This window comes from Suricata suricatta, chromosome 15, assembly GCF_006229205.1.
Source record: "Suricata suricatta isolate VVHF042 chromosome 15, meerkat_22Aug2017_6uvM2_HiC, whole genome shotgun sequence".
NCBI classification, from domain to species: domain Eukaryota; kingdom Metazoa; phylum Chordata; class Mammalia; order Carnivora; family Herpestidae; genus Suricata; species Suricata suricatta.
This window is the reverse complement of record NC_043714.1, coordinates 41,754,726-41,769,584: the sequence shown is the minus strand read 5'-3', so window position 1 is coordinate 41,769,584 and position 14,859 is coordinate 41,754,726. Positions and strand designations below refer to the sequence as shown.

Here is a 14,859-nt window from a genome sequence, read left to right as displayed (position 1 = left end):
GGAAGAATGAAATCTGGCCATTTGTAGGGAAGTGGATGGACCTCGAGGGTGTCATGCTAAGTGAAATAAGTCAGGGGGAGAAGGACAGATACCATATGTTTGCACTCATAGGTCTAACAGGAGAACAGGAGAAACCTAATGGAGGACCATGGGGAAGGGAAGAGAGAAAGAGAATAGGGGAGAGAGAGGGATGCAAAACCTGAGAGACTATTGAATACTGAAAACGAACTGAGGGTTGAAGGGGGAGGGGGAGAGGGGAAAGAGGTGGTGGTGATGGAGGAGGGCACTTGTGGGGAAGAGCACTGGGTGTTGTATGGAAACCAATTTGACAATAAACTATTTTAAAAAAAGAATGCATCTTTGGAGAAACTATTATACCAGAAATCTAGTAAAAAGAAATAAGTTGGATATACTGTAGAGTTTGTAATACAATTTTAAATGACTACTAAGCCTCAGAAGGCCTTTCTTGGCTTCTAGACTAAATTAAACAGGCTTATTCTCTGTTCCCTTAGCACCCTGTAGGGCCCCCTTCTTGTCTACATGGCGCCTTTTTGTGAATTAGAAAAAGACAGCCTTTCTTGTGATACGTTAATTCTGTTTGTCTGCAAATTATTATAATACAGCGATTTAATTAGCACAGCATACTTTGGCACCATCTGTCATAAAATTGTCCCAAGAAATATACAAACTGACAAGATATGAGATGTGGGGGGTGCGTCCTCATACGTTGTGTCTTTGTGCACTACACAGCCTACTAACCGCACACAGTGGCCCTGGCCCCACACCTCCCCTCCAGCAACTCTCATCATGCTCCCAGTGACCTGTTTAATACCAGTCCTTAACCATTTAACTGAGGCTGTGTGTCCAGTTGCTTTCCATCTGCTTTTTCCAGGAAAGCGTAGTGCAGGGAAATCACACAATACAGCTCTGTAAAGCTGGTTTGAATTTGGATTTTGATAAAATGAGGATAGGATGTTCTGTTCTAGGACATTGGAAGAGAAAAACATTTGCTTAAAAGCATAATGGCTAAGCATTTCATTGCGAGGAACTCATGGATATTCACTTTAATGAATACTTAAAAGTTTATAAGCCTGTCCTTTGGGGGTTAAGGTAGATTATTTGTGCATCTACAAAGTACAGGCTTTCATTTCACATTTTCCTTTTTTGGGTTCATCCTCCTGACTGATCTACGCTGTGCAGTAGCATTGAAAGATGGTTAAAAATCATGAAGCCATCAACAACCAAAATAGTCAAAGTCACATGGAATTAAGGAGATTCATAGTAGACCTTACTTGATATAAAATTAATTTGTTGGGGCGCCTGGGTGACTCAGTTGGTTAAGCGTCTGACTTTGGCTCAGGTCTTGATCTTGCAGTTCATGAATTTGAGCCTTATGTCGGGCTCTGTGCTGACTGCTCAGAGCCTGGAGCCTGCTTCAGATTCTGTGTCTCCCTCTCTCTCTCTCTCTCCCTCTCCCACTCATGCTCTGTCTCTTTCTCTCTCTCAAAAATAAACATTTTAAAAAATTTAAACAAAAAAACCGAAAACAGTAAAAACAATTAACTTGTGTGGGGGTGGACTATGAAGGGGACTGCTGTAGAGCCTGGGCGGGAGGGAGAAACAGGACATCGTAGACGCACCAAGGACAGTTTTCAGTTCCGTACCTCTGAGTATATTGATTTAAAGTAATTTGAAGAGAGCTCACAGAACGGATCAGCCTTTTCCAAGTTCAATTGGTGCAATAGTTTAGAAATACAGGTAAGAAACAAGTATTGAATGAGCATCCACTATGTCAGGTAATGTGTGGGACACATAAACTTGTTATTGTGCTTCATTAATGCCCAGATGAATACAAGTAGGTAATGAGTAGATGACATTTGAGATGAATTATATGAGATCAAACACCTGGAATTTTACACGGAATGATAACATCAAAAGTGGCGAGATCTCCTCGGCCCTTGAATAGTTTCCTACGAGAAGCGGTCACTGTGTGATGGGCTAATTTTGATGAAGTTTCAAGAGGCAAATGCACTGAGAAAACGAGGAGAGAATGAGACATACAACTGATAAGTCTTTTCCATCTCCAGTTTTCCCTAACATGCTGGCTGTGGCTCAAATGGCAACTCATGATGTGGCATATATGTTGTTTCATGTATTTCTGTTGAGCTGTGTTGGAGCCGTGAGCTGAAGCGTGTCTATAATCCATTAGGCCATGGTCACAGGGCAGCCAGAAGGCCCTGGTGAGCCCTTCTGGAACTCTAAAGAAGTCATCTCAAGCAGAAACTTTGGTCTCCAAGATTTTTATTAGAAACAAATGAAAGGAAACATAAACAGACCAATAAGCAAGTGACCTGTAGCATTCCACAAAACTAGATGCGCCAAGTTCTCTCTCCTTCGGAGCCCGTGCTTAGTGCCAGCCTGGATGAAATCACCGGGGCTCTAAACCGTGTGAGCTGCCCGTGGGCACTTCACACAGACATTTATTTTAATGTTGGAAATATGCAGAAAATATCCCTTTTCTCAGTGGCTTTGGGTTGTCTGCTTTAGCAGATTTGTCCCCAAACCAGCCTACAGAAAATGTGCAGAATTAAACTCGAAAGTTCTCATTTTTATGTCTGCTAATGCACTGAGCGGAGAGCATTCCTAAAACCTGAAAAACTCCATTTGAAAGGTCTTTCCTACCCATCCTGACTTTCTGAGAATGCCACAAAGTATTTCTAGAGAAGTTGCTACTGACGAAGTACTGTGCTATTCAATTTATAATACAGAGTTAATCTTCTCAGCAAAAGAGTTTTTACTTTTTCAGAGTCTTTTCAAGTTTAGTCACTAATGTGTGTCAAGACAAATGTAGAAAGAAAGGACGATTGTTCTTAATCCAGGTACATTTCCTTGCTTGAAATTGTACAAATTACCTATGAACAGTTTCTTCAGCATCTTCAGTAAACAACACAGCAAATTTCATTTGAACACGAATGACTTGACCCTTTCATTCCTGCCAGTATGGGGGGTAGAACAACTCTTTCTCTATAAAGAAATATTTTTCAAACTCTCACATTTTCAGATTTTCAAATCCTAACTCCATGGAGTATGTTGTAACTGAGACACTTTCCCCTGCAGCTCCACAACAGGGAATGCTAATTTTGGAGCACTCCGTTCCTCCACACAGTTAGAGCTGATTGAGCCTGGGAGCACGCTCAACGCGTCCACATGTTTGAAGCTTGATTGTGAGTGACGGGAAAGTGCTTTCGTGGTTTGCTTTTTAGCGGTACAATAAAGTTGCCATTACAAGTGGTCAGAAACCACAAGCCCGATATTTACATGTGAGGATCTGTTTGTAGCATTATTGTGTAAATATGCTCCTTTCATGTCATGGGTTGTTTTTCATGAAATGGTTTCCTTTACTGCTTTGTCTTCTACTTGACTATGTTATAAAGATATGCCCCGGTTTCTCTTCAGATCACAGAGGCTAAACAATTAATTGAGTGTACACTAAATAAAAATTGATGACATTGTCATTGCAGACTAGGTGAGATTTCAAAAACAGTAACTTGAAAAGATAATATGTATCCCCATGCTCATTGCAGCATTATTCATAGTAGCCAAGGTAGTCCATCAATGGATTAATAAAAAAAAAAAAAGGGGGGGGAAACATAGGTCACTCAGTCGGTTAAGTGTCTGACCTCGGCTCAGGTCATGATCTTGTGCGGTTCATGAGTTTGAGCCCCGTGTAAGGCTGTGTGCTGACAGCTCAGAGCCTGGAGCCTGCTTCTGAATCTGTGTCCCCTTCCCTCTGTGCTCCTCCCCTGCTCACATTCTGTCTCTCTCTCTCTCTCTCTCTCTCTCTCTCTCTCAAAAGAAAATAAACATTAAAAAATTTTTAATAAAAATAAAAACAAATAAAATTTTAAATGGTATATATTCATCATGGAATATTATTCAGCCATAAAAAAAAGAATGAAATCTTATCACTTGTGACATGGATGGACCACGAGGACATTCTGCTAAGTGAAGTAAGTCAGAGAAGACTAATACCATATTATCTCACTTCTATGTGAAATCTGAAAAACAAACAAACAAAAAATCAAGCTTATAGATACAGAGAACAGATTGGTGGTTGCCAGAGGCAGAGAATGCGGGGTGGGTGAAATGGGTGAAGACAGGCAAAAGGTACAAACTTCCAGTTATAAAATAAATAAGTCATGGGATGTGATACACTGCATGACAGCCATAGCTAGTAGTGCTGTGGTGCACATTTAAAACGTGCTGAGAGTACATTTTAAAAGTTCACATTATAAAAAAAAATTCTGTAATTATATATGGTGAACAGTGTTAACAAGACTTAAAATGATGATCATTTTGCAATACATATAAATATTGACAGATTTAACTCAATGCCTATCAAAATACCAATAATGTTTTTCGCAGAACTAGAACAAATAACCCTAAAATTCCTACGGAACCACAAAAGACTTGAATAACCAAAGCAGTCTTGAGAAAGAAAAACGAAGCTGGAGGTGTCACAACCCCAGATTTCAAGACCTATTACAAAGCTGCAGTAATCGAAACAATACATTACTGGCACAAAAATAGACACCTAGATCAATGGAACAGAATAGAGGGTCCAGAAATAAATCCACACTTATATGGTCAATTAATCTATGACAAAGGAAGCAAGAATATCCAATGGAGAAAAGACAGTCTCTTCAACAAATGGTGCTTAGAAAACTGGGCAGCATCATGCAACAGAATGAAACGGGATCCCTTTCTTATGCCATACACCGAAATAAACTCAAAATGGATTAAAGACCTAAGTGTGAAACCTGAGACCATAGAACTCCTAGAAGAAAACATAGGCAATAATTTCTCTGACATCAGCTATAGAAAAATCTTTCTGGTTATGTCTCCTGAGGCAAGGGAAATAAAAGCAAAAATAAACTGTTGGGACTACATCAAAATAAAAAGCTTTTGTGCGGTGAAAGAAACCATCAGCAAAACAAAGCAGCATAGTACTGAATGGGAGAAGATCTTTTTAAATGATATATTCAATAAAGGGTCAATATCCAAAATGCATAGAAAACTTATTCTACTCAACACCAAAACACAAAACAAAAACCTCCAAACAATCCAATTAAAAAATGGGCAGAGGACTTGAATAGGCATTTTTCCAAAGAAGACATATAAATGGACAACAAATAGATGAAAAGATGCTCAGTATTCTTAGGGAATGCTCAGAATTCTTAAGGAAGAGGGGAAGGGGCGGGGGTTTGGGCAACATGGGTGAAGGAGGGAGATTCAGGCTTCCAGTTATGAAATGAATAAGTCGTGAGAGTAAAAGGCACAACATAAGGAATACAGTCAGTGGTATTATAATAGTGATGTAACGGGGCAGATGGTAGCTACACTTGTGGTGAACACAGCATAATGTATAAACCTCTCAAATCACGAAGTTGTACACCTAAAACTAATACAAGATTCGTATCAACTATACTAAAATAAAACATTAAATTTAAGAAGAGTACACTAATCTTGAGGAGCACTGAGAAATGTGTTAGAATTGTTGAATATTGTACATCTGAAACTAATACAACACCATATATAATTATACTTCAATAAAATATTAAATAAAAGAATCTTAAAAAAAACAAAATAGAAATACAAAGTCATTATGTTGTATACCTGAAACTAATATAATGTTGTATGCCAATTATACCTCGTTTTAAAATGGATTTAAAAAATTAAGTTGTCAGGCACCTGGGTGGCTCAGTTGGTTAAGTGTCCAACTTCACTCAGGTCATGATCGCGCTGTCCGTGAGTTCCAGCCCTGCATCAGGCTCTGTGTGCTGACAGCTCGGAGCCTGGAGCCTGCTTCAGATTCTGTGTCTCCCTCGCTCTCTGCCCTCTCTGTCCCTCCCCCATTCGTGCTCTGTCTTTCCCTCTCCTAAAAATAAACATTAAAATTTTTTTAATAAAATTAAAAAATTAAATTGTCATAAAGGGTTAATATCCAAAATGCATAGAATACTTAATGTAAAAAATGAGAAGTGGTAAATAAATGTGAAAAAATATTTTTAAATGGCCATGTATAACACATTAAATAGTTATTTCACTCTTTTGTGTCATTAAACCTTTAGTAAAAAATCATTATTTGGGAGGTAAAGAGTTTAGTAAAGTGCATGTATATCTTAATGAGTGATGTCAGAGAGGAGGCAAATCAGGGACAAATGTGGGGTTCATTTCAGAGAGCATTAGAAAGCTCAGCACCAGGTCACAATTGACCCCTGGAGCTGGCACCCTCCCCAGCATCTAGACTTGGTTCAGCTGAAGCCACCAGAATCTTGGTTGGCCCTATCTCCTTTCTTCTGGAAATCCAAATTCCCACATGTAAGTTTCTTTATGTCAACCTTGACTGGACAGGACACTCCATTCTGATTGCTAATCTGAGTGACTCTTACTGGCCAAAAAAAGAATAGTTGACTCACCCATAATAATTGTTGTTGAGAGTCTTCTGACAATGAAGCATTAGAACTTTAAGGCCAAGTGAATATATTAATGAATGGCTCCATAGGAGCACTGTTTTGCCCCAGAGAAATTACTAGAAGCTTTTTTTTTGTTTTTTCTCCTAACAGAAAATATTCCTGCTATCTCCCCATCCCACCCCACACCCCAACTTCTACATAACCACTGTTTACATTTTGGTATGTTATCTTTCGTATGCTACCTTTTACCTTTTCTTTTTTTAATGCATTATGGTCAGCACTGTACATTCAGTGTCTGGCTCTGGAGTCACCGTGTGACACTGTGTAGTGAATTCGATCCCCAGTGTACACAAGTACTGTGTAGACTCATGTCTGTGAGCACTCTGTGTCCATCTGTGTCTGTGTGGAGGCTAGAATGGAAAAGCGTTCTTGAACCTCTTGCCCAAATAAGCCTCAGGTCAAAAATGTACAAAAAACTATCGGTTTGATCATGCCTCACCCAAATCTGTTTAATTTATGACTGTGTTCTGTTTAAGTGCTTTTTAAACTATTGATCTTGGGGTGCCTGGGTGGCTCAGTGAGTTGAGTGTCTTATTCTTGATTTGGGCTCAGGTCATGATCCCAGGGGGATCGAGCCCCACATCGAGCTCTGTGTTGAGCGTGGAGCCCGCTTAAGATTCGCTCTCCTTCTCCCTCTATCCCTCCCCCACTTACTTGCTCTCTCTCAAATTAAAAGGAAAAAAGCAAAAACAAAAAAACTATTCATCTTGAAATGCTCTGTTTTTCAATATGAAGTATTACAACAGGAGTAAAAGCATAGTGGTTCTTTCCTCTTCCTCGGTGTTCATCAGGCAGCGGTGATGGTTGCAGCAACAACCAGACGGGTTGAGTTTGACAAATCTCTGTTTGCAACTCTATATGAGGCACTTCAGCTTATTTATTTTTTCTCATTTTAAAAATTTACTGAAGTTATGTTATTAGCTGTTGCTCAGATACTGTCCTTTTTGCTCAGCACAGCTCTCGTTTTAACCGTGTTTTGAAAGATAAATGAATTACAAGTAAATGTTCCTTAACAGAATGTTCTTTTTTATTGCTTTCTTTGCTAGATAAATAAAACTAAAAAATCTTATTCTCTTATCTAACACTTTTGTAGAAAACCTCACTATTCTCTTAAAACAGAAAAAAATGAGTATGGAAGTGCATTAGACAAGTTCTTGCAGAAACAGTAGCATATTAATGTTCATAAAACTCTGATAACTATTTTGTAGCCAATTGATACAGTTTGATGCATACATTGTATTTCAAGTTTATTGTTACCAACCAGGTCCTTTTTTCTTTTAGCAATGAAATTGTCACCTACCTAATATTTTCCCCTACCTGTTCTTTTTTTTAAACATTTGTGTATTTTAGAGAGAGTGGGGGGGAGGGGAGAGACACAGAATCTAAGGCAGGCTTCAGGCCCTGAGCTGTCAGCACAGAGCTCGATGTGGGGCTTGAATCCACGAACCACAAGATCATGACCTGAGCCAAAGTTGGATGCTTAATGGACTGAGTCACCCAGGTGCCCGCCCCCGTCCATTCTAAAAATGAAATTATTTATGAAACTTGTTGAACAACAAGAAAAGAAGGAAAATGATGCCTTTTTACCTTCAAGGGAGGCAGTGGGGTGTAATATACAAGAAAGAGCTCTGGACTGGGGATAAGGAATGTGGGCTTTGGTTCGGATTCTGCTGTAATATAAGTGTTTGTTAAATGAATGAACCAATGAATGAACGAACAATCTCTGTGGACCTGCCTCCCAAATATAAGGTTTAGAACCTGAAGTACCTTGTTTCTGTATCTCCTATCAGCTCTAAGATTTCCTCATTCCATGTAAGCAGTGTCTGCCTTCTTACTAGACTCTTGCTGTGAAAGAGTCTTCTTAAGGATTGTTATAATGGAATGCATTTGGATTTGGTACATGTTAGTAGTGATACTTCACCTATTTTTTATTGATCTATCTCCCTCCACTTGAAAACATTTCTTATGTAATTACATAGGTCAGTGATGGATGGGAATGGGGTCTTGTTTTTTATACCTTTCCTAATTCTCTAAACTGTGAAATTAGTTTCCCTGAATTGTTTTGGTCCAAATATGAAATGGAAAATTTTCATATATTTTTACACTATCCTGAACTCAATTCTTAACATAATGGGCTATGTATCTGTACAGAAAACATTGCTTTAATGTTTTAAGGCCACATCACCCAATTAAATTCATGCTTGGTGGACATTTTTCATGCTCTGTTTATCCTGTGTAAAATGTCCATTCCGGTAAGTAACCTGCCCAGGAGAAGTTTGCAAGGACTTGAACAATAATTCAACTTGAATAAGAGAGAGCCAGGTTGAGAAAAAAAAAAAAGATGGAGAAAACATATGAGAATCCCAGCTTATCTTGAATGAGGGATTCTGGTGTGGCTTTATTTTGGTTTTAATCAGTTGCCAGAATAACAGATTATAGTTATATTCAAAATTTAATTGATTTAATGGGTTATTATACAGGCTTATTAAAATTTTTATCTGTGAAAAAATTCTCATGACATGGCAAATTGTTTTTAATATGGTAACTAAGGAAACTGAAAAAAATTGTATTATAGTTCCATCTCAGCTAAGGTAAGATAAATGTGCCAACATACTAGATAATGAGTTATTTTTATGATGACTCTTCTTCCCTATTTTCTTCCTTATATTTTTACTTTAAAAAAACAAGCTTGCTAATAATTTCTGTTAAAAATTTGAAACTTAACTTATGCTGTGTCCTGTTTTGTAGCAAGTTTAGGTTTTCTCATGCCTCTGCTCACAGAGGAATGGCTCCATAACAGGAACAGCTCAGAGAGATTCAACTTTGCCTACACGACCCAAGGCCATAGCAATCGGTCAAGGCTCAGTTAGAGGCTAAGTGTTCAGTAGCATCAGTAATGGGGAAGAGGGTCCATGAGGGCCAGCAAACGCAGGGCAGAGATTCCACCAACTCTCTTACCTACGTGCTAGCCACACCTGGGAGAGCTTAGAAAAATAAAACATATCTCAGAGAAAAGGAACTGAGAGTCTTTGTTGGGCGTGGGGAGGATAGGCAAATAAATCTTCAGTGTAACATGAAAGCTATATGACGAGGGGTAATCAATCACACCAAAGGATGGATTGATTGGGTGGATCTAGGGGAATCCAGAGGTGATACCTGAGTCCAGAGTTGGTCTAAAAAAAATGGAGGCACATTTGAAAGGGGATAGCATGAATAAAAGTCCTTTAGAATAAAATGAAATGATGGTTCCTGGAATTATGATTTTAGTAAGAATGGGAGTAGAATATAAAAGAGATCAGGGACAAATGTGGTAAGGAAAGTGGCAGGAGCTTGAGGTCTAAGCCTGAGTGAAGGTGGCCTGAGCAGCACAGTGACAGTGGACTGAAGAGGAGGGTGTACGGGACAGAGGGTGACATCCAGAACTGACCGAGGATGCTGTGGGCCGTGTCGTATGAAGGGTAGTGGAGACTGGCAGGAGTCCTAGGGTTCTGGGGCTCCTTAGAGGTGCCATTGGAGTAGACTTTACCAACTGAGCCATCCAGGTGTCCCTTGGGATAGGAATTATAGGAGGAGATAAAGGGAAATAATGAGTTTCAGTTCGGCATATATTGTAGGTTAAAGCTTCCTTCTTTCCATTCTTTCTTTCCTTCCCTTCTGTCTCTTTCTGCCTTTCCATCCCGTCCTGCTCTCTCTATCTATCTATCTATCTATCTATCTATCTACCTATCATTTCATTTAGTTATTTCGTAAGCTTTTATTATGCCCTTGCTGTCCACAGGGTGCTATCCCAGCCACTGTCCTAGGTCCATTGTAAACCAGGCCGGTTTGAATGTATCCTCCACCATGAGGGGGCGGGGTGGGGGCATTGTTTTCACAGCCACAGCTGCGGGGTGTCTGACTAGGACGTAGCTGGTCAGGTATAAGACACAAAGCACTTCACTGCTTTCAGATTGCTCCGTGTAATGTATGTGTTTTATGTTGGAAACACCACTGATGGCCATTTCTTTCTAGGTAGTGCCATTATTTCTGTTATGTTTCTGAAAGAAAATTTAAGAGCTTCAGATTTATTAGGTAAGTAATTATTTAATTCATGTAATTATAACACTGCTTGAAATAAATAATATTCATGAAAAATATGTGCATTAAAAGCAGGGAACAAATTGCTGAAGTGAGTAAATCTCATTTAGAGGTGACCAGTATTCTCTCTTGGAGAATATGCTCTTTTGTATGAAATATTTTCATTTTCATTGTGCCCACTGCCCATACCATTGACCAGAGTGAATTATTATTTTATAGCATTGTTATTAGGAGCATTATGAAATTTTCATGAGCATAATAAAATCCAAGAAAACGTCTGTATTACCTGATAAAGTATTCCGCTTCAAAGGATGTATTTGTGACACTGTTACATGAAAGTTGTGCATAAAAATGAAAACCACACAAAAATTAGATGCACCAATTAACTACCTAGTTTGTATTTCACTCTTTCCAAAAGCGACATAGGACATTCTCCTTCAAATTTTTATTTGGAAATACAGCTATTAGTAGAAAATAATAATAGACTTCCTGGCTATATGAAAGCTTGCTGTTATTATATAGTAGAACCGTCATGTTATTGATTGTATCTTCTACCTCTTATTAGAAATATCACTTGTGAGAAGATTCTGGAGGTTCATATTTTCTTCCTTGACAAAATCCTCTCTGAATTGCTACTGACATATGATAACAAATACGATACTTTAGGCACTTTAAATACAGGAGTGTCTGCTCACTTCCAAGGAGATCACATTTTTTAAAAAACTTGAGCTTTAAATGTGACACCAATGTTGGTATGCTGAGCATTTGTTTTCCCTGATTGTGTTTCCCTGGAGCCTATTGTCTTGAAAGTGTTTTCACCTTTTTTTTCCCCTCCGTGGCTTGATTCTGCTAGTAGAGTTTTTAGTCAACATCATCAGATTTGTAATGGTTAAAATGTTTTTCCAAATGCACTCATATATGCATTGTATCTTTTCAAATATATTATTTTTCTGCACTCTTTTTTTTTAAATATATCATGGTTTATGGAATTATTTAGGGAAGATGTACAGAATTAGAAAGAAGAATGAGCAAGGCCTGGGTTTTATAAATTTTAAAAAAATGATGTCTTACATTATTTTTTTCATTTGTCAGATGCCTTAAGGGAACTCTAAATCATTTTATCGAAGATATGTCGTGTTTTATAGTTAATGGCTGATTAATGTTTAAATGAATCAGAAGTATTTAATGAAGTAATACAGATGGATATATAGGGAGACTTGCTAATTATTGTGAATGTTGGTGATAAAAAGATGGTAAAGACGGAATCTCTGCCCTCAAATAATACAGTTGGTGATAAAAAAATATATATATATATATAAATGTTTTAAAAGCAGAAAACAATATATATCCCAATGCCTTGAGGCTTAACTTAGAACAGGATTTCTCCCCCCCAGCACTGCCCACATTTTAGGCTGAATTCCTCACTGCAGGGGCTGTCCTGTGTATCATAGGCTGCTTACCAGCGTCCCTCCTGCCTTTTACCCATTAGATGATAGTAGCACCCTCAGCCCTAGTTATGACAACCAGAAACACTTCAAATATTGCCACGTGTTCCCTGAGAGACAAAATCACCCCCTGTTGAGAACCACTGGTTTAGAATAAAGAGATCTTTACTCTAGTTGAGAAGCTCAGAGAGAATTCTTTCTGATAGCAGAGAAGATGTGGATCAGTTCTGGTGGCTGGATTGGACAAGCACAGGCCATACGAGCATTTGGAGGAGGGTATACAGAGGAGGTAACACAAGAAATATTAACAAAGGTGCAAAAAGTCAGGGTAGGTTTTCTATTTAATATGGCACTCAACTGCACCAATTCGGATCCAGAAAAATTAACCAAAGTCACAACTATGGAAAGGGAAGATATAGAAATATCAGTGTGTGCAAATGATTTGATTATATACTTGGAAAACCCAAGGTCAACAAAACATTACTAAAAGCAATAAATTAGCTCAATGTCAAAAGATATAAATTAAACTCACTTTCATAGGTTCAAATCTGGATTCAACTTTTGATGTCAGCTATGTGGCTGACATAATATTACCCAACTTCTCTAAGCCTCAGCTTATTCACAAACATAGAAGACTTTTGGAAGGATCAAATTGGATAACTCATATAAGCACTGTGAGAAATGTGAAATCCTGTTGATGTAAATGTCATTTCTGTGGTCAACTTCATTCCTGAGAGGTAATATTAAAAATGTAACATAGGGAATAAGAAACACACACATACACACAAACCAAGAAATAATAATAGTAAATTAAACCTCTGTTAATTCTTTGATTCTTTGCTAATTTCTCTTATTTTAATAGTAGCTAACACTTATTAAATGTTTCCTCTTTCCAGGTACTATTAGTGTTTTACATGAACTATCTCATTTAAATGTAGGAACAGCCTATTTCCAGGACTGATACTTAGGTTAAGTAACTTGCCCAAGGTCATGTAACTAGTAAATGGTGGACCAGTATTCTAATAATGGCAGCCTGATAGAACCATAGGGTAAAGGCAGAGGGTGAGTCTCTAGTGACAGACAAATGTGTGACCTTTCAAAGTTACTTAATCTCCTTAAGCCTCATTTTCCTCACTTTTCAAATGAAGATAATATTACCTACCTTGTAGGATTAAGTGAGTTCACAGAGGTAGAATTCTTAGAACAGGGCCTGTTATGTAATAAATGTTCCATGTTAGCTATGATCATTCCTGCTGCTACCCCAGCCACATGCCCCTACACTCTAATGGTTCATCAGAGGAAACATTGATCAGGACATTTCTGCAAACTTTAGTACTCCAGCTAACATTTTCCACAACTCTGATTGGGTATTTTTGCCTTCCTAATTTAATGCTTTTTGAGTCAGGGTATGTAACTGATTCCATATTTGTTTTGTACTGTAGTTAAAAGTGATCAGTTCTTAACTTTAATCTGTCATCATAGGAATAAGAAAAAAGTAGCCACCTATCCCATACCCATGCCTCCAGGAGCAATGTCATAAAATTATCTTGATGTGAAATGTAATCACCCATTTCATACTTAGGGAGAAGGATTTTTCCCCAACCTCAGTCAGTAATGTGTTACATCACATGTATTTTCTTCAGGTCTGTATTGTTGTTGCGTTAGAAAATTTAGCTCTTTCTGTTAAAAGCTAAAAATGCATTATATTTCTTTACGGGGACTAAAACCAAACAGGAAAAAGAGTAGTTAGTGGCCTCAAAAAAAAAAAAAAAAAAAAAAAAGATTAGCATATAAGCATGCTAATAATTAAATTGTCAAAATGTGCAAAAGAAAATCATTTATTTTTCCCTGCTTCAAGCAAATGAAGGTTTGTTTTTCATGATGGAACAAATGAAGATTTTGGGGCCATGTGGAAACAAGCTGAACTAATTTATTGCCAAATGTTGCTCTGTGGCTATGAAGCTTTTCACCACTAGCCTCAAAAAATGACCTCACAAAAGCTATGTCTGAAAGGAATCGCCAACTATTATTAACTCAATGACAGAGTTTGGACTGTGCTCTGATTCTTAGTGGATTAATAACTTTAAATTATTTTAATGATTATTTTTCCTTTAAAAAGCACCAGATTTCTCTCTCCTTCATTCAGCCAAAACCTATAGTCCCATCTCTCCTCCCTTAGTCATCAAAAGTACTAAATCTAATAGGGTGTGAGAACCCAGTTGACTTAAGTCCAGATAAAATCATCTTAAAAAAAAAAATTACAGTCAATCCATCAGTATGCTTCAGAGACCAGTAACTTGGTTATTTTAAGTCACCTATAAATGGTTTCCTTGGATAGAATGTCAAGAAATTAAAAATGACATGAAGACCATCTCTTCTCTTCCTTCTTCCACACCAAGTGGTCAGCTTGGTTTAGCGCTAGAATCTAGAATACTAATCTAAACAAACAAACCATCATTTCTGGTTGAGGGAACAGACTGGCTCTTTTGGTTTCCGGGTTGCCTCAAGAATGGGAGGCTTCTTGATGGTAGGTTCAGGACTATTTGGATTTACTACATTATTGAGACTTCCCAGTCCAGGGCTTTTTTAAGATTTTGCTATTATGGAGCACACCTGGGTGGCTCAGTTGGTTAAGCATCGAACTCCAGATTCTGGCTCAGTCACGATCTCAAGGTCATGAGATCGAGAACCCCACCGGGCTCCACACTGGGCAAGGAGCCTGCTTAGGGATTCTCTCTCCCTCTCCCTCTCACTCACTCACAGGCATGTGCATGCTCTCTCTTTCTCAAAAAAAAAAAAAA

The 14,859-nt window shown here is 38.1% G+C and overlaps 1 protein-coding gene across 1 annotated transcript in view; it reads left to right on the top strand.

Moving 5' to 3' along the window:
• The window catches only part of NIPAL2 (NIPA like domain containing 2), a 78,694-nt gene that overhangs the window by 29,984 nt on the left and 33,851 nt on the right, over nt 1-14,859 (top strand). The window contains exon 4 of the mRNA XM_029923741.1: nt 10,548-10,607. Coding sequence (XP_029779601.1) covers nt 10,548-10,607 — 60 coding nt within the window. The remainder of the gene's footprint in view (nt 1-10,547; nt 10,608-14,859) is intronic.